Source organism: Megalobrama amblycephala, linkage group LG17 (assembly GCF_018812025.1).
Source record: "Megalobrama amblycephala isolate DHTTF-2021 linkage group LG17, ASM1881202v1, whole genome shotgun sequence".
In the NCBI taxonomy this organism is placed as follows: domain Eukaryota; kingdom Metazoa; phylum Chordata; class Actinopteri; order Cypriniformes; family Xenocyprididae; genus Megalobrama; species Megalobrama amblycephala.
The window spans coordinates 2089141-2110150 of record NC_063060.1 but is presented as its reverse complement, the minus strand read 5'-3'; the positions used below and the strand labels follow the sequence as shown (position 1 = coordinate 2110150).

Here is a 21010-nt window from a genome sequence, read left to right as displayed (position 1 = left end):
CGTCACTGGCAATAATAATAAATGCTTAAAGGGATAGTTCACCCAAAAATGAAAATTTGATGTTTATCTGCTTACCCCCAGGGCATCCAAGATGTAGGTGACTTTGTTTCTTCAGTAGAACACAAATGATGATTTTTTACTCCAACCGTTGCAGTCTGTCAGTCAAATAATGCTAGTGGATGGGAACTTCTACAATAAGAGTAAATAAAACTTGCTTAGACAAGTCCAAATTAAACCCTGCAGCTCATGACGACACATTGATGTCCTAAGACAAGAAACGATCGGTTTGTGTGAGAAACCGAACAGTATTTATATCATTTTTTACCTCTAATACAGTGAATCTCAACCTTTTTTGAGCAATGGACCCCCGTTATATTTTTAACCATCCTCAAGGACCCCAGAATAAAATTGGCTCATTGGTATTATTAATGTCTTTGTGACGACCAAATGCAATCAAGTATAATTTACTACTACGTTAGTTGACTTGTCCTATATTTAGTCATATAGTCAGTTATATTATACATATATTATCTTCTTTTATGGAAACGTCAAATGTCAAAATATGCAAAAATACTTATTCAGATATTTTATAAGGACCCCCTGGCATTCTGTCAAGGACCACTAGGGGTCCATGGACCCCTGGTTGAGAAACACTGCTCTAATACACCACTATGTCCAACGGCATTCATCACTCGATTCGTTTGGTCTGATCGCGCTCTGACAGCGGCAGTGATGTCTCGCGCATATACTTCTATGAGAGCGAGACATCACTGCCGCTGTCAGAGCGCGATCAGACCAAACGAATCGAGTGATGAATGCAGTTGGACATAGTGGTGTATTAGAGGTAAAAAATGATATAAATACTGTTCGGTTTCTCGCAAAAACCGATCGTTTCTTGTCTTAAGACATCAAAGTGTCGTCACGAGCCACAGGGTTTAATTTGGATTTGTCTGTCGTGTTTTATTTACTCTTATAGTCCAAGTTCCCGCTGACATGCATTATACCACTGACAGACGGCAGCGGTTGCAGTTAAAAATCATCATTTGTGTTCTACTGAAGAAACAAAGTCACCTACATCTTGGATGCCCTGGGGGTAAGCAGATAAACATCAAATTTTCATTTTTGGGTGAACTATCCCTTTAAAATGCTTAAAAAGTTAAAATTATAAACAAACATTAAACACTAGTCCGGAAAATAACGGAAGGAAAATCTGTAATCTGACAGCAATATGAATGAATTTTGGTTGTTTTTTAAAAAACACATCTGCACTTCTGTTCTAAGAAATAATTATGACAATTATTCACTAGATTTTTTTGTTGTTTTAGTAAAAACTGTAGGATGGAAAGTTGTTCTCAATTCTAATAATGTTTTGCTAACGTTCCCAATAAGTTATGAAAATGTTATTTCTAAATGTTTTCTAAACGTTCAAAACGTCCATAAAAAAATAAATAAAAAAAAAAATGTAAAAAAATATTTTTTCTTAGTTGTGCAAATTATTAAGGGAACATTCCATTTTTATCATTTTGCAAACATGGGAATGTTATATTAAAAAATGATTTTCATGATTTTTTATAACATTTTTTCTTTTGTCAAATCAACTTAGATAATTAATGTGGTTCAGATAACAATATTTTGAGTTTGTCTCCTTCAGATTTTTAATTTCAATGAACTCGAAATTTTAAGGCAGGCAACTTTTTTAAGTTAAACCAACAATTCTTATTTACATTGTTCTTTTGATTGTTCTCTGAACGTTCTGAAACAAGTAATAATAACGTTTAAAAAATGTTTCTGAAAAAACGTTCCATGAATGATGTATAAATAATGTTTTTAGAACATTTTCAAAGACAACTTTGAACGAACATTCTATTAATGTTCCTGGAAGAACGTTTGCTCATAACTTTGAGAGAACCTTCCCAGAACATTACATTAGCCAAAGTTCTGAGAACGTTCTCTGTTGGCTGGGTGTGGTTTGTGAATGATATGAATGTAAATGAATGTGTGTTTTTTCAGTCTCACTGCAGGAAGCCTGTGAGCGCTGATAAGAGACGCTGCTCTCGGGTCAGTCAGCAGGGCGTCTGTGTCATATCCACTGCCATCAGCAGACTATAGGACAAAACAGCACAGTACATGACATCAGATAGTGGGAGAGCAGGACTAAAAGCCTGTTCACACCAGCGACGATATAACCTGTAATAAATATAGCTGCAAGCAGCACCACAGAGGCAGAGCGAACATGCAAAAACGAGTAAAGACATTTGGAGACGGTTTTAAGCAAAATGGGTTGAAAGCCCATAAATACAATCACTTGTAATGTGACATAATTGCTTAGTACTTTTGTCCAATAGGTGGTGCCGAAACCAAATTTATCTGGTGTGGAGAGTGTGTTTTGGTGACAATTACATAAAGTTTGGGGTCAATATGTCAAATCTTTCCAGAGATGTTTGGCATTATGCCATCTAAATCATTGATGCTGTATATGAAAACATTTCGTCTATCAACACGAAATGCATAACTTTTTGCTGGCGTGGGCTGAAGATGATCTGACTCAAATTTGAGGAGTTTGAAAAAGAAAATCAATTATTTATATTAGTTATAAGCAAAAATAGCTATTTTCATATCTCATGACCACTAGGTGGCGCTGTGCCAAATAACTCAACCAATCACAGTTCGTTTTTGTTCCATGCAAAAAAAAAATTGTACAATGTTTTCAACATTGATAATAATCATCACATTAGAATGATTTCTGAAGGATCATGTGACACTGAAGACTGGAGTAATGATGCTGAAAATTCAGCTTTGATCACAAGATATAAATTACATTTTAAGATATATTCACATAGAAAACAGCCATTTCAAATTGTAATAATATTTCACTGTTTTTACCATATTTACTGTATTTTTGATCAAATAAATGCAGCCTCGGTGAGAAGAAGAGACTTATTTCAAAAACATGTTTCTTCAGCTCATCACTGCACGGAAAACACAAGAATGAAAAATAACGTGACAAAAACGATGTTCACATGTTTAAAACTTTTTAAAATCTTTAGTAGTCTGCATAGCCTATATGACATATGAGAAGCAGATATTACACATAATACAAACACAACTTTCTATGGCAGGTTTCGAAATATTAAACAAATAATAATAATAAAAAAATCAAAAAAACATAAACATACATTAAGCAGTTATTCTATCGGTTCTAAATTTAAATTTGCTGTTTTAAAATGAAAGATTTGGGAGAGGATGAAAATTATTCACCCATATATGAGTCTTTGCATGCCATGTTTTTTCCCTAGAAGACACTAAACATGTTTTTTTGTGACGAGAAACAGATGCACAATCAAGAGCAAAACATAATGCGAATCTCATTTCAATGCAACATCACAGAGAGTGTAAAGAAACATCTATTTTCCATATAGACTTTATTTGTAGCTTTTGTCTTTACATCATTACCAGCTAATGATCTGTACAAACACACAGGCCATCAATGATTTGTGTTAGAGATGGACACGGACGGTTACAGATATTCAGCAATGTCTCTCGTGTCGACACATGCACTGAGTCTCATGGAAATGACGCTAAAGTACAGCAAGACTTTCCTGAAACAAATAACCAAAAATATCTACAGTCATACACAAACAGCCTCACACTCACACACGTTATTGAGGGTAGATTGTACATCGTATACTCAAACACTAGAGCTTTACAGCAGACGTCTGAAGAGCGACAAACTCTCACAGACCTTCAGGACCACAAAATCCACACATGCAGCCTGAAAAATAAAACTCTTATTACTTCAGACATACAATACGTGTGATTACGGTTTAAAACATATTGTACATTATACTACAAAGACTGATTTTGATGACGGATTTGATCAAATTGATGTTTCGCTTTCCAAATAAGGCAATTTTATTCTGCAAAATCCAAACTGAATGTTAAAGAATTGTTTTAGGTTCAATAAAAATGATGCACTATGCTGCTGACCGCCAGAGAAAATAATTTCAGCACACATCGCAACAAAAACACACATTTACATTAATGCACTTATAATGGAGGTCTATGGAGCGCTGCACAAACATGAACATTAAAATACAGTTTTGAAAGTGTTGCCACAAGACTTGAAAACATTACATGTGCTGATGTGTGTCGGAATAAAATCACTTAACCTCGTCTGTCTGTAAAGTTATATCCAATTTTAATTTTCATTTGAAGTTACTTTAAACTTCGACTGAACCGGAAAAGAGATTTATTATATACATATTTATATATAAATGTCTGTCCTGAACCAGATAATCATGATTATGAGATCCAGCACATCCAAAATTAGCCTTAAAAACAACAAAAAGACATTAAAAAAATATAAAAAACTATAAAGTTTTCATAGACATCCATAATATTACATAGATAAAAGATGACAATAAATAAAACATTATCTTAAAAAGAAAAACTATGTTAGAAATTTTTGAAAACAGAATTACGTAAAAGCATTAATATTACCTAAGCATCCTTAAAATAAGATCTTGAATCAAGTATTTTAATACTTAACTGGCAATAATAATATTATTAATAATAATGGCTTAAAATAAGAAATAATTAATAGACATCCATAAAATTGAGGATAAAAGATTCCTATTCCTTGAACAGAATATGGATTTTTTTAAATAAAATAATTTTTTTAATAATAATAATAATAATAATAATAATAATAGCTTAAAATAAGAATAATTTGCCAGTAGTGTAAGTAAAAAAAATACATGTTCTCTAAAAAGTCTTAATATAATTCTCAAGCAAATGTGTCTTGATTTAAGGATGTTTAGGCATTTTACTTGACAAAAATATTGATTAAATGATTGATTTTCTGCAGCCGTTGACCAGGATAGAGTGAATTCACCATGTTTTAATGATGACCATCTAAAACAGACCAACGATGATCTATAGTAAAACTCTTATGAAAAAATACAGAGAAAGAAATATACAAAAAGGAGCACGTCTGACTGAGAAATTGATAGAAAAAGACTCGCACCTGATTTCGTGTGGCTGATGACGTTTGATATGTTGAGAGTCTGGTGGCTTCACAGCAGGTTCGAGTCTCAGATTATATGATTTCAAACATCTGCAGTAATGGGTTCAGTCTCAAACATTTACATTTGTTTCGCATATTTTAACTATATTCCATTCTGAACATCTCCGATGTGCACAAAATAAAAATATATCATGTAATCACATGCGATCACGGGGAAAGTTCATATTGCATAATGACGAAGCTCCACACTGGATGCACGGATTTCAGGATAGCCGACACGTTGAGGAACGGACACACTGTGTTCATGGAATGACTGAAGACAGGTACTGTAATCTCAGTGCATTATGGGACATCCACAACTTGCAATGCAAAATGACGAGATGTTTTTCAGGGAGTCGATGCACGTCACTAACGTTGAGATGGTCGGGTTCACAAACACACGTACTGGATTTACTGAGAGATAACGTTGTTCTTGAGGGGAATCCATTGGGAAGCGGCACCCAGGTAGAAAAGGAACACGTTTTTCTTTTTCCTGACTTGATGTTACTCAGAAGAGCAGAATCCATCCTGAAGAGCTGTTGAGCAGTCCGGCAGTAGAGATCACCTCACGTCACAGCAAGAGCTCTCGTCTGAGCGTCCAGATTACTGTACACAGAGAAAGACACACAGACAGACAGAGGTTAATGAACACACTTCACAAAGTTCTATATGCACATACAAGTGCATGCTTTCAAACAGTGTGTTTGTAGTGAGACCAGTTTTGGGACACGATCATATCAAAAAATTGCATCTTCATATCTCAAGTCTTGCAAACTATTCCTGATTGGATGTAAATGTAAGCATCTATCTAGAATTATTCAATGACTGGTTAAAGATGTTATAGGCATTACCATCCAAATGAATTCCTTAAATTCTGTTACTACCTACAGACTTTTATATTGTATTTTTTTATATTATATATACCCTGCCCTCCAAAAGTTTGGAAACGCCCTAGAAAAGTGGGGTTTTGGACAATATTGGCATGAATCCTTTTTAATTTGTGATCATTTTATTATATAAACAGTTTATACATAGAAAAAACTTACATTTTCGATTCATCAAAATATCCAGCATTAGCAGCTATCGGACCTAAACTGGGTTCTGATTGGTTCATTGTATTCTAAACTTAATTGGCAATCAATTGTTGAAGCTATTAAGGTGTGCTGACCCAAACATCTTTTACAAACCTGGGCATCACAGCTGGCAAAGGGGCATGTCTGACTTTAACATGTATATATTGCCATTATTATGGAATCAAAATGAAAATTATTATGATAATGTCAAGTTACTGTAATGTATTTGCACCAAAAAATGATAAGGATTCATGCTGATGTCGTCCAAAACCACACTTTGCCAGGGGTGTTTCCAAACTTTTAGAGGGCAGTGTGTATATATATATATATATATACAGTACAGTCCAAAAGTTTGGAACCACTAAGATTTTTAATGTTTTTAAAAGAAGTTTCGTCTGCTCACCAAGGCTACATTTATTTAATTAAAAATACAGTAAAAACAGTAATATTGTGAAATATTATTACAATTTAAAATAACTGTTTTCTATTTGAATATATTTCACAAAGTAATTTATATCCTGTGATCAAAGCTGAATTTTCAGCATCATTACTCCAGTCTTCAGTGTCACATGATCCTTCAGAAATCATTCTAATATGATGATCTGCTGCTCAAGAAACATTTAATGTGTACAATTGTACAAAATATTTGTGTACAATATTTTTTTTCAGGATTATTTGATGAATAGAAAGTTCAAAAGAACAGTGTTTATCTGAAATCTAATCTTTTGTAACATTATAAATGTCTTTACTGCCACTTTTGATTGATTTAATGCATCCTTGCTGAATAAAAGTATTCATTTCTTTAATTTCTTTTCAAAAAAATAAAAATAAAAATTCTTACTGACCCCAAACTTTTGAACGGTAGTGTATAATGCTACAGAAGCTTTGTGTTTCAGATAAATGCTGTTCTTTTGAACTTTCTATTCATCAAGGAATCCTGAAAAAAAAAGTACGCAACTGTTTTCAACATTGAAAATAATCATAAATGTTTATTGAGCAGCAAATCAGCATATTAGAATGATTTCTGAAGGATCATGTGACACTGAAGACTGGAGTAACGATGCTGAAAATTCAGCTTTGATCACAGGAATAAATTACTTTGTCAAATATATTAAATAGAAAACAGTTATTTTAAATTGTAATAATATTTCACAATATTACTGTTTTTTACTGTATTTTTAATTAAATAAATGTAGCCTTGGTGAGCAGACGAAACTTCTTTTAAAAACATTAGTGGTTCCAAACTTTTGGACTGTATATATATATATATATATATATATATATATATATAAAATTATATATTTAGGTGTTATCATCTAAATGATGCAATTCATTGGACAGTATTCCAGATAAATAGCTATTCACAATTAATTTTAAATATAATATAATATACTTAAATAATTATTAATAATATAAATAAGTAATATTAATAAAGGTTATAAATGTTGTAGATTTTATAATATAATTATACACACACACACACACACATATATATATGTAATAATAATAATAATAATAATATATATTATTATTATTATTATTATAATTCATTACCTAAATATATTTCATTTAAAAGTCTAAAAGTGTGATATTGTAAATTTTTAAAATCATTTAGGCATTAGCATCTAGATAGATTCATAACTGTCATAAAAATGCAAAGCTTTTGTCTCACATTCAACTGAAAACAGGCCCAAACTGATCAGTAAGTCATGGCAACTTATGTTTTTTACATTACTTTAACTCATCAAAATAATTGAAGCAATTTCTTTTATTATACTACAGAGCCCCGCACATGACATGCAGGAAAAAATTAGTAGGCTAAATCGTGCACATGATTTATAAATCGAGGAAACAAATTAGTAAATCATGTGCATGATTTAGCAAATTGAGGGAACGAAATAGTAAAACATTCACACGATTTAGTAAATGGAGGGAATGAATTAGTAAATCATGCACAAGATTTACTTTTTTTTTCTTGCATGTCATGTGCGGGGCTCTGTATTATACGTTATACAAGATTCAACTCTTTAATGTAATTTAAGTTAAAATGACTTGTAGAGCCAATCTGATTATACTTAAAAACTTCAGGCAGCAAGTGAAGTTAAGTTTAGCGCAATGGTGCATATTAGGCTAAAAATAACGAACGCAGAAACAGCACACCATCCAGGCACAAATTTTCTCAGCATACGTCACTTTGGGGTGCAACAACCCTAATCTTGCATACTATACAGTACAGATTGTATGCAAAATGAGATTTCTTTATTAACTGCATGAACTGCAAACACACACACACACATATACGCATGCCCTTGGACTGTTTGCACACAGCCACATTTCAAGACACACACACACAGAGAAAGAGAGAGAGAACAGCCTCTGGTGTGAGTGTGTTCATATGAGATGAGACGTGGAAATGGAGGGTGACTCAAAAATAGCCAAAGCTGCAGCGGAGCTGAACGTGACCCGACTGAGCACTTCATTAACAGCAGCTGCGGGCGTCTTCATGAAAGGACGCCTGCATGAGACTCACTGTTGCATTTACAGCAGCACTTTCATTTTAAGGCAGGACACCACAGGTCAATAGGGCAAAAAATTAGTTCCACAGTTGATAAGAATTGCAAACATTTTTTGTCTCACAAGTTTTCTGAAATGCTATGTTTACATATGCAAATGAGGCAGTATCTAATTAACTCTTTCCCACCATTGATGGAATTTTCAGGCAATCCACATTTTCATTGTTATACGGTAGCGATAGATGCATTGCTGACGCACATGTAAAATAATGTGATCATCAAATATTAAACAGCATATAAATCAAGACTGCCTAACGTTACTGAATGAAATGTCGACCCAGCAGGAGGAATAGGACTGTGAATAACCATGCAGTGCTTTATATGTCAATAATAATGTCATTAAAACAATCCTAAAATTAATTGGTAACCAATTTAATGAAGCTAAAACTGGAGTAATATGATTAAAAGATCTAGTTTGTGTCAATAATCTAGCAGCGGCATTTTGTACTAATTGAAGCCGTCATAAAGTAGAAAACAGGGCATTGCAATAATCCAGAATGAGATGAAATAAAAGCATGAATAAGCTTCTCTGTGTTTTTGAAACTTAAAATCTCTCTCACCTTGGAAATGACTCAATCTGAGTTTATTAGAGCCTTGACTGATTATCACTACTTCAGTTTTATCAGTATTTATTTGCTGAAAATTACAAGCCATCCAGTTTTTATATATGCTAAGCATCTAAGCATGTCAGATCATTGGATCAAAGTGATGCATATGACTATAAATCATCTGCATAGCAGCGAAAATGTTTATGTTTCCGGATTACAGATCCAAGAGGTTTTGAAAACAAAATTGGTCCCAACACGGAGCCCTGTGGAACACCACAAGTTGACTGTAGAAGAAGAGGATAAATCATGTTCTATTTAACAAATAAGAATTATACCAGTCCAATGCCCTCCCAGAAAATACATTTTTACCATGTTTTTGGAATAAAATGTTAAATAAATCAGTCAAATGATATATGAATAAAACTGTAAGTTCTGGTGTGTGTAAAGCTGCTGAAGCGGAGATTTCTGATTCAAACTCACCACCTCTAAAGATATGCATTGCAATAGAAATCTACAGATGTGAATTCATAGATAAATTGTAATAAAACACTCAAAGGTGTATTTTGGATGGTTTCGTTCAACTAGTCTGAAACAACACATTATGGAAAGCCAAACAGCCCAAAATCTCTGCAGTGTCTTGCCTTAAAGGACCAGTTCACCCAAAAATAAACACGGTCATATTTACAATAAATCTTTTGGAAAATACACAAATAAGTCAATAATGAGAGTTTTCATGTTTTGGGGTACAATTTTCTTAATGAACAATGAGTTCTCTGGAAAGGTGTAGATCTTAAATTCAAGAGTTCTCTGAATGGGCAGGGATTCGTTTCGGGAAGTGCTTTGGTTTGAACCCCACACACTTACTGTGTCGCTTTCGCCATCGGACACAGGCTGAGGCTCTGAGCCATAATGCAGGGGTGAGTACATCCAGCTCCTCTCCTCTGGAGGCTGCAGACGCACCGCCGCCACAGCAGAGGGCGCCAGAGACATGCACAGGCAGACACACACACCACAGAGAGACAGGCAGGGCCGAGCAGCAGTGCAGACGGCATGAAACAGAAACAGACAGACAGAGATAGAGACAGCAAACGCATGAGGGGACTAGAAAAGACATTCAACATTTAGTGGGAAGAATAAAACGACAGATAACAGTGAAATGCAGCTACAAACACACTATTTTGACAGTATGCAATACAGTGTGCAGTATGCACGTATGCATGCATGCAATATCATAATGAAACTAAAATCATAAAATAAATGTGAACTATAATGTTTATTTACTAACTAAAATAAAATAAATGTAAATGTATCCTATTTTCATTTAGTTTAACTTCATGTACTAAAATAATAAAGCCACAAAAATACATAAAAATGACAAAAAACAACATAAATACTGACTTTTATTAATCAAAACTATAATAGCATTTCAATCTGTGTTATTTTAGTGACTCAAACTGACTTTTATTATTGATTATCCTTACCGATTATCACTACTTCAGTTTTATCAGCATTTAATTGCAGAAAATTACAAGCCATCCAGTTTTTGCTAAGCATCTAAGCTGGTCAGATCATTGGACTGCAGTGATAAATATAACTGTAAATCATCTGCACAGCAGTGAAAATTTCTATAATGTTTCCAGATGATGGCTCCAAGAGGTAACATAGAAATTGAAAATAAAATTGGTCCCAACACGGAGCCCTGCAGAACACCACAGGCCATTGCAGAAGATTTAATCATCTTCAACTGGGACTACAAATTAAACATGAAAACAGCACAGCACATTGTCTGAAATGTATATGCACACTGTTTCACATACTATATTAATATATAATGTTTAGCATGCAGTAAGCTAGTTTTCCATTTCAAACATCGTTTAGTTGTCTGTGGTTCTGCTGTATCTCTGCTCAGAAATATATGGATGCAAACACTACTACGAAAGGTACTAATCTCTGCATACTACTAACCCTACGTGGACAGTACTATCATGTTTTAGTTAGTCAGCGGGTGTTAACTTGACCGTGTTTAAGATCTACACATGAAAGCGATCTACTGTATTTTAAGACATGAAAAAGGTGATGCTAAAATCATGCCTAAAACTAAAGTTTACAGCAGGGTTTCCCAACCACGGGTCTGTCTAAGATTGTAATAGGAATGCAAATGCCAAATTTAATTAAATATTGTCTTATATATGGACTATATTTGATCTGAAGGAGGCGGTTGGGACGTCCTGCTGTGAGGTGTTCGGATCGGCTCACTTACGATACTGTAGGAACTGAGCTTCCGCTGGAGGACGGGGGAATAAACCCAATATCTGCCTTCAGCGTACTGACACACACACACACACACACGCACAGGAAATGGGGAATGAGTAAAAAAAAAGAGATGGAGTGGAAGGGAGAGAGAGACAAAAAAAAGATCATGATGATGAATCAAACTGATTTATGCCAACATGAAAATCAATTTTTACTTGTTCTTCAATCCCTCTGATTTTAAAACACCTTCAAGAATAATAAATCTATTACAACATCAGGCTGAAGTATTTGGGTAAGTAATTAATTAATAGCTACTAATTAGATCTTCAGCAGTTTAATTAGATTACTGTATAATTACTCTCTCTAAGAAGTATTGCATTACTTATTACTAATTACTTTCTAAATCTCATATCAACCTTAAACAAAACAAGGGTAGACATGAAACTGCTATTTGAATTCTTACTAATAAATAATGTAAAATTGCATAAATTATTCTTGAACTGATCAAAGTATTTAGATGGAGAAGGTTACATTAGAAACATACATTTCAACAAATTTTGATGTTAAAAACACTATTGTTTTATATAGAATTGTTCTATAGTCTGTACAGTATTTAATGCAATTACATCAGAAGTAACTAATTAAATTACACTGCAATCCCTTACTGTACTTTTTCAAGGGAAAAGTAATTAAATTACAGTAAATAATAATAACTTAGTAATGCATTACACCCAATACTGAATTTGCATTATTAAAATGAAAATGCTTCATACAGATTCACTATACACCAGATAATCAATTCCTGAGGGATGAAATCAAATCCCGCTCTCTTTTTCCCAGAAATATGTCACATTCAAGAAGTCAAATTGGTTGCATGTAGCGTTTCATGTTGACATATAGTTTTAAAGAAGCATCCAGATTATCACAAAAAATAAATATGACCAGCAACTACTGAAAACAGGAAATATATAAATGGAAAGTCAATGAGAGAGAAACTAAAAAAAGAAAGGAAATTAGAGATGTGATTATCCCCGACAGAGAGGAAATGACAGCATGAGATTAACAGGGAGAGAGACGCCACATATGAGGAGTACGAGTGTGTGACGCACACACACACACACACACACACACACACAGCTCCGACAGGACTGACACATTTTGTGCCTCATGCTAAATCCCTCACGCCACCAAAACATTTTCACCACACACTGACACTGTGTCCTAACCAGCCGTGACGACCAATGGAATCAGGTCAAACTGAGCAGCAGGACACAAATCGCTCGTCATGTGGTTAGGACACAGTCTGTGAATTAATATTAATATCCTTCGATCAGAATATCAGTTCTAAAGATAGAGGAGAAAGAGACTTTTACACATGCATGTTACCTTCATAACTCCACCAGATCATCCAGACTGGCGCTCTGTGAAACATGTCATCTACAATTAGCCCCACTCTACATAAAGTGACCGAAATTAGGTGCATATTTGCTAAAAGGTTGTTATTTTTAACCTACACTAAATGGATCGCATTTGTGACATGTTGTTTTAGTAAAAAACTGTAAAACATATATATTTTGAAGGTGTTAAGTGTTTAAAATATCTTGTATTGACAGTAAATACAGGGTTCCAATCCTTCTAAACAATGCATTTCCATGACATTTCCTATATATTCAGTTGTTGTGATCATTGAATGAAATAATAATGTTATAAAAATCTAATTTTATAAATCATTTCACACAGACTGCACTCAGTAAGAGCAGGTTCTATAATTTTAAATATTATATTCATATGATATTATACATTTGCTGAGAATAACTAGTAACTTTCACAATATAAATATCATGATTTTAATATTTAAGATATGTGTAGTGCTGTAAAATCAATTAATTGCAATTAATCACATCTAACATAAAAGTTATATATATAGAAAGTTTACAAACTTTCACGTTAGATGCGATTAATCGTGATTAATTGATCTGATTTTAAGATTTATTCCATTTTATCCACCAGTGTTGTTGGAAAACTAAAACTAAAATTATTTTAAAAATAAATTGAAATAAATTTGAAATAAAGTAATAATAATATTTAAATATATTAAATAAAAGGAAATGTAATTATTAAATGAAAAACCTAAACTTAGAAATTAAAACTTAAAATTCAAATTAGAAATTTTGCCTTTAAATAAAAGTACAAAAATTATAATAAAAAATAAATTAAAGCTAAATAGAAATAAAAAGCTAATAAAATGACAAGCACATAAATTACTAAAACTAAAATTAAACTGAAAATATAAAAATAAAAGCGAATTCAAAATATTAATAAATACTATAATGGTATACAATTAATACTAAAATATCATTAATCCACTTTTCCAGCACAAATTTAAAATCCTGTATTTATTTTTGTGACTGTGGGAAACCTGTATGTAACACTTCATGAATTCAATGTGAAAATGATGCTATCCATATCCAGTATTTGCGCAGATCACCACCAAAACAAAACCTGATGAAGTTCTTAAACACCTCACAGCCGGATTAATCATTTAAGTAACGGGTCACTTTGGAAAGAGTAAATCTGGATTCAGTTTAATGTCCTGCTCACACTTACAAAGTAGATGTCAGTGGATGCTGCGACCTCTTCGTCCAGAGATTCACGGCTCTGGGTCTCTGAGAGCCGTCTGTCCGCATCGGGACGCTGCGTGTTCGGGCTGGAGCAGGGCGGCTCAGGGGTCTGTTCTGCTGGTTCAGGGGCCCGAGCTGTTTTGAGGGTCCCGGCTTCAGGCAGAGGAGCTGTTTCCGGGGGAACTGCTGTCTGGGCTGTTGTGTCACCAGGAAGTGCTTCCTGGGAGATGAGTGCTGAAGCGGCTGTTTCCTGGACGAGGTCATCAGTCTCTGGTGCTGGAGGAGGAACTTCCATCTGCTGTGCTGCACTAAAAGAAGAAAAGAGGAAAAATACGGTCAGAAATGATTGAGACTCAAATCTTTAAATGATAAGTGTGAAATGTAAAACAATGTTGGTGAAATTAGGGGTGAAAAGCTAATAATTTAAATAAATAATGTAAAATTAATTTTATTTGTTTACCAGACATGCGACCATTAAACGAGAACTGTTGTTAAATTATTGAAATATTAACTTAAAATCTCAGGGAGGCTTTAAAAAGGTATTTTAGCTCTGACAAAAAAAAAGTTTGGGAATGACTGGATTAAATAACCTGCAAACAATAACACTGATCTGAGGATGGACTCTTTAACTTGACACGGTAAAAATAAAACACCTAGAAACCAGTTATATACTACGGAGCCCCTAATGTATGGAAGAGGATTAGGGCCAAGCAATAATAAAAAAATAAAACCATCTCGAGATTAAAGTTGTTAAATTTCGAGAAAAAAGTCATTAAATTTAGAGAAAAAAGTCTAAATAAAATGTTGAGAGTAAAGTCATTAAATTATGAGAATAAAGTCATTAAATTACGAGAAAAAAGTCGTTTAATTACGAGAACAAATTCGTTAAATTATGAGAAAAATGTCGTTAAATTTCGAGAAAAAAGTCGAGATAAAATGTTGAGAATAAAGTCATTAAATTAACAAATTTATTCTTGTAATTTAAAGAATTTGTTCTCGTAATTTAACAACTTTTTTATCGTAATTTAATGAGTTTATTCTCAACATTTTATCTCGACTTTTTTCTTGAAATTTAACGACATTTTTCTCATAATTTAACGAATTTGTAGATAAAATAAAGATAAAATGTTGAGAATAAAGTCATTAAATTACGAGAAAAAAGTGGTTAAATTACGAGAACAAATTCATTAAATTATGAGAAAAATGTGAAATTTCGAGAAAAAAGTCGAGATAAAATGTTGAGAATAAACTCGTTAAATTACGAGAAAAAAAAACTCGTTAAATTTCAAGAAAAAAGTCGAGATAAAATGTTGAGAATAAACTTGTTAAATTACGAGAACAAATTCGTTAAATTATGAGAAAAATGTTAAATTTCGAGAAAAAAGTCGAGATAAAATGTTGAGAATAAACTTGTTAAATTACGAGAAAAAAACTTGTTAAATTTCAAGAAAAAAGTCGAGATAAAATGTTGAGAATAAAGTAATTAAATTATGAGAAAAAGGTCGTTAAATTATGAGAACAAATTCGCTAAATTATGAGAAAAAACTTGTTAAATTTCGTGAAAAAAGTCGAGATAAAATGTTGAGAGTAAAGTCATTAAATTACGAGAAAAAAGTTAAATTACGAGAACAAATTCGTTAAATTATGAGAAAAATGTTAAATTTCGAGAAAAAAGTCGAGATAAAATGTTGAGAATAAACTCGTTAAATTACGAGAAAAAAAAACTCGTTAAATTTCAAGAAAAAAGTCGAGATAAAATGTTGAGAATAAACTTGTTAAATTACGAGAACAAATTCGTTAAATTATGAGAAAAATGTTAAATTTCGAGAAAAAAGTCGAGATAAAATGTTGAGAATAAACTTGTTAAATTACGAGAAAAAAACTTGTTAAATTTCAAGAAAAAAGTCGAGATAAAATGTTGAGAATAAAGTAATTAAATTATGAGAAAAAGGTCGTTAAATTATGAGAACAAATTCGCTAAATTATGAGAAAAAACTTGTTAAATTTCGTGAAAAAAGTCGAGATAAAATGTTGAGAGTAAAGTCATTAAATTACGAGAAAAAAGTTGTTAAATTACGAGAACAAATTCGTTAAATTATGAGAAAAATGTCGTTAAATTTCGAGAAAAAAGTCGAGATAAAATGTTGAGAATAAAGTCATTAAATTAACAAATTTATTCTTGTAATTTAAAGAATTTGTTCTCGTAATTTAACGACTTTTTTATCGTAATTTAATGAGTTTATTCTCAACATTTTATCTCGACTTTTTTCTTGAAATTTAACGACATTTTTCTCATAATTTAACGAATTTGTAGATAAAATAAAGATAAAATGTTGAGAATAAAGTCATTAAATTACGAGAAAAAAGTGGTTAAATTACGAGAACAAATTCGTTAAATTATGAGAAAAATTTGAAATTTCGAGAAAAAAGTCGAGATAAAATGTTGAGAATAAACTCGTTAAATTACGAGAAAAAAAAACTCGTTAAATTTCAAGAAAAAAGTCGAGATAAAATGTTGAGAATAAACTTGTTAAATTACGAGAACAAATTCGTTAAATTATGAGAAAAATGTTAAATTTCGAGAAAAAAGTCGAGATAAAATGTTGAGAATAAACTTGTTAAATTACGAGAAAAAAACTTGTTAAATTTCAAGAAAAAAGTCGAGATAAAATGTTGAGAATAAACTCGTTAAATTACGAGAAAAAAACTAGTTAAATTTCAAGAAAAAAGTTGAGATAAAATGTTGAGAATAAACTCATTAAATTTCGAGAAAAAAGTCGAGATAAAATGTTGAGAATAAAGTAATTAAATTATGAGAAAAAGGTCGTTAAATTATGAGAACAAATTCGCTAAATTATGAGAAAAAACTTGTTAAATTTCGTGAAAAAAGTCGAGATAAAATGTTGAGAGTAAAGTCATTAAATTACGAGAAAAAAGTTGTTAAATTACGAGAACAAATTCGTTAAATTATGAGAAAAATGTTAAATTTCGAGAAAAAAGTCGAGATAAAATGTTGAGAATAAAGTCATTAAATTAACGAATTTATTCTTGTAATTTAACGAATTTGTTCTCGTAATTTAACGACTTTTTTATCGTAATTTAATGAGTTTATTCTCAACATTTTATCTCGACTTTTTTCTTGAAATTTAACGCCATTTTTCTCATAATTTAACGAATTTGTAGATAAAATAAAGATAAAATGTTGAGAATAAAGTCATTAAATTACGAGAAAAAAGTGGTTAAATTACGAGAACAAATTCGTTAAATTATGAGAAAAATTTGAAATTTCGAGAAAAAAGTCGAGATAAAATGTTGAGAATAAACTCGTTAAATTACGAGAAAAAAAAACTTGTTAAATTTCAAGAAAAAAGTCGAGATAAAATGTTGAGAATAAACTTGTTAAATTACGAGAAAAAAACTCGTTAAATTTCAAGAAAAAAGTTGAGATAAAATGTTGAGAATAAACTCGTTAAATTACGAGAACAAATTCGTTAAATTATGAGAAAAATGTTAAATTTCGAGAAAAAAGTCGAGATAAAATGTTGAGAATAAACTTGTTAAATTACGAGAAAAAAACTAGTTAAATTTCAAGAAAAAAGTTGAGATAAAATGTTGAGAATAAACTCGTTAAATTGCGAGAACAAATTCGTTAAATTATGAGAAAAATGTTACATTTTGAGAAAAAAGTCGAGATAAAATGTTGAGAATAAACTCGTTAAATTACGAGAAAAAAACTAGTTAAATTTCAAGAAAAAAGTTGAGATAAAATGTTGAGAATAAACTCATTAAATTTCGAGAAAAAAGTCGAGATAAAATGTTGAGAATAAAGTAATTAAATTACGAGAAAAAGGTCGTTAAATTATGAGAACAAATTCGCTAAATTATGAGAAAAAACTTTTTAAATTTCGTGAAAAAAGTCGAGATAAAATGTTGAGAATAAACTCGTTAAATTATGAGAATAAAGTAAGTAAATTACGAGAACAAATTCGTTAAATTATGAGAAAAATGTCGTTAAATTTCGAGAAAAAAGTCGAGATAAAATGTTGAGAATAAAATTGTTAAATTACGAGAAAAAGTTGTTAAATTACGAGAACAAATTCGTTAAATTATGAGAAAAATGTAATTAAATTTTGAGAAAAAAGTCGAGATAAAATGTTGAGAATTTATGATAATTTATTCTCGTAATTTAACGAATTTATTCTCGTAATTTAACGGATTTGTTCTCGTAATTTAATGACTTTATTCTCGTAATTTAATGACTTTATTCTCAACATTTTATTTAGACTTATTTCTTGAAATTGAACAACATTTTTCTCATAATTTAACGAATTTGTTCTCGTAATTTAATGACTTTATTCTCAACATTTTATTTAGACTTTTTTTCTCGAAATTTAACAACTTTAATCTCAAGATGGTTTTATTTTTTTATTATTGCTTGGCCCTAATCCTCTTCCGTACTAAAGAGACGTGGTGGTGGAAAAAAAAAAATAGGAAGGAAGGAAATTTTAAGTGCTGGTGGAAAAAAAATTTGGGATGGGAGGACTTTTTTTTTTCAAATCTTTTGCGTTCCTCTTTAATGTCCCACTGGCTGGCAGTAGTGTTTCAGTTAGTAACATACGTTAATAATGCACACAAATAATGCAGTGATGTATGAACTGAATTTGGTGACAGTACAGTGTGTTACAGTGAAGTTATTGAGTATTTTTCATTAAAATTAGCAAAAGGGTTTTGGGTTTTGCACTTTTCAGACGGTCCCTTCAGACGTGTATCTCCGCCGCCTGCTCATAGAGACCAATTTATTATAAAGCATATTTGAGGAATATGCTTTATACAAAAGTTATACCACATATATACAGTAGTGGGCAAAAGTGATGTCCGGTCGTGGAAAATTGACATCTTCACTCTTTATTCAAATACTGTTAAAAATGTGTTGATTTTGTGAGCATATTGCATAGTTGTATTTGTGATAAAGCAATGAAACATGCCAAATTGGGCTGTCATACAAAGAAATTATGAACATATACAAAAATAAAAGAACCAACAAAATGTTTTACTTTTTCTATGCATTTTTTGCATAAAACCTGTAGCTGTAGTTTGACTTTTTTGACAAATAATTTTCAGATAAATACCTTAACCAAGTTTAGTGTTTTATTTTTCATTCATAATTAAAATATTTAAAAAATATAAAATATTTTCCTCATATTTTGATTGTCTAATTGTCAAAATTGTTCGATTGTCAAACTTGTAGGGTCATAAAAAATAAATATCCCTTCCAGACATCACTTTTGGGCACAACTGTATGTATAACAAATGTTCACATATGTAATATAATCATCTGTAATCATTAATATAATATATTTTTTATTCACTTTATTTTAGAAGCTTTTTCGGTCACTAAGAGAAATTCCTTAAATTAAATTAAATGGATGCATCTTTCATAAATCCACCAGAAACAACACACAATCCTTTGGCATACTATTTTCAGTGTATGGATTTTGAATGCACTAATCTTAATCTTGCATACTATGTATGAATATTATGTTAATTCGGATGCAGAGTTGCTTGGTTAAGGATAATGTACATCTGGTCAGTCTCCCAAAATAAATCCTGAGAGGATGATCACCCTTACACACACACACACACACACACACACATTTTTACATCTGTCAGATGCTTACAGTACATTGCATTCAAGCTACACAACTTTTCGGTTCATTAATTCCCTGGGTATCGAACCCATGACCTTGGCGTTGCACTACAGGAACACTTGTTTCTCTTAACTTGGTTCAAATAACCGGAAATATCGTGACAATATCACGAAAACATCAGAGAACGAGTGCTGCTGCAGCAGTATGTGATTCACATGCACACTCTTCCTCAGTACTTTTGTCTTGTTTTCCTGTACAAATATCTAAACATTCTTAAATCAAGATACATTTACTTCAGAAGCAAAATGACTTTTATATTAAGTCTTATTCTCTGAAAAATTGCTCAAAATACGCTTAAAACAAACAAACAACAAAATCTGAACAAAAACAAAAACTTCTTCATGCCTTAAAGTCACTTGAATGTAACTCTACACCCGTGCTTCATTTAGTATACGAGGAGCCATGAATATGCAAATTAGCCCCGCCTCCACTCACTCGCACCAGCTCAGAGATCCACTCGGTCAACTTACTGAGGTAAACGCGGCTCAATGGTATCGCTTCGTTAGACACGTAACGGTAATTAATGTGATTTCTGACGGAGGTAATGTTGCACATACTGTGTCAGCGTGACGTCTGGCTCCTCCTCATCCTCTTCTCTCTCTCTCTTCACCTCCACCTGCACAGTGATCGTCTGCTGCTCCTCCTCGTGGACGTCCACCACTTCATGCGTCCTGCGGAAACAAGCTGATTAAACTCACTGAACACACTGGTTTTGGGTCTTCTGACTTTGGCAGTGCACTGCAAAAAATGATGTTTTTGTCTTGTTTTCCAGCACAAATATCTAAACATTCTTAAATCAAGACTTGTGAAGCAAAATGACTGAAGATATTCAGTTTTGTTTTCTGAAAAATTGTATCAAAAATCAGTGAGTTTATGCTTAAAACAATAACAAATTTTCAGCAAAATCTCTTTTTCTTGATTTAAGAATATTTATATTTTTGTTTGGAAAATAAGATTAAAATTCTGCACAGTGTGATCAGTGAACTAGCTATTGTCATACATGTAATGCCACAGTTTAATATGGTTTGTTAACAAAAATACAGTAATGCAAATGAAGCTCACCTTCCCTCGCCATCTTTCAGAGACAGTGTGTGTCTTCTGTGAAGACAAAAGAGAACAAAAGATATTCACAGATATTCATATGCACGCGTTCAGAATAAAGCAGGGAT

The 21010-nt window shown here is 32.0% G+C and overlaps 1 protein-coding gene across 4 annotated transcripts in view; it reads right to left on the bottom strand.

Moving 5' to 3' along the window:
- Window positions 1-3405: 3405 nt before the first annotated feature.
- pip5k1cb (phosphatidylinositol-4-phosphate 5-kinase, type I, gamma b) overlaps window positions 3406-21010 on the bottom strand; it is a 59807-nt gene continuing 42202 nt past the window's right edge. For 2 of the 4 annotated variants that reach the window (XM_048163827.1, XM_048163828.1), the window contains exons 14-18: window positions 20904-20939; window positions 20399-20512; window positions 14120-14441; window positions 10124-10207; window positions 3406-5671 (exon numbers count right to left, since the gene is read on the bottom strand). In XM_048163827.1, coding sequence (XP_048019784.1) covers window positions 5669-5671; window positions 10124-10207; window positions 14120-14441; window positions 20399-20512; window positions 20904-20939 — 559 coding nt within the window. In that variant the 3' untranslated portion in view covers window positions 3406-5668. Of the gene's footprint in view, window positions 5672-10123; window positions 10208-12898; window positions 12934-14119; window positions 14442-20398; window positions 20513-20903; window positions 20940-21010 lie in introns of all 4 variants that reach the window. The other 2 variants (XM_048163829.1, XM_048163830.1) reach the window with 2 other exon arrangements.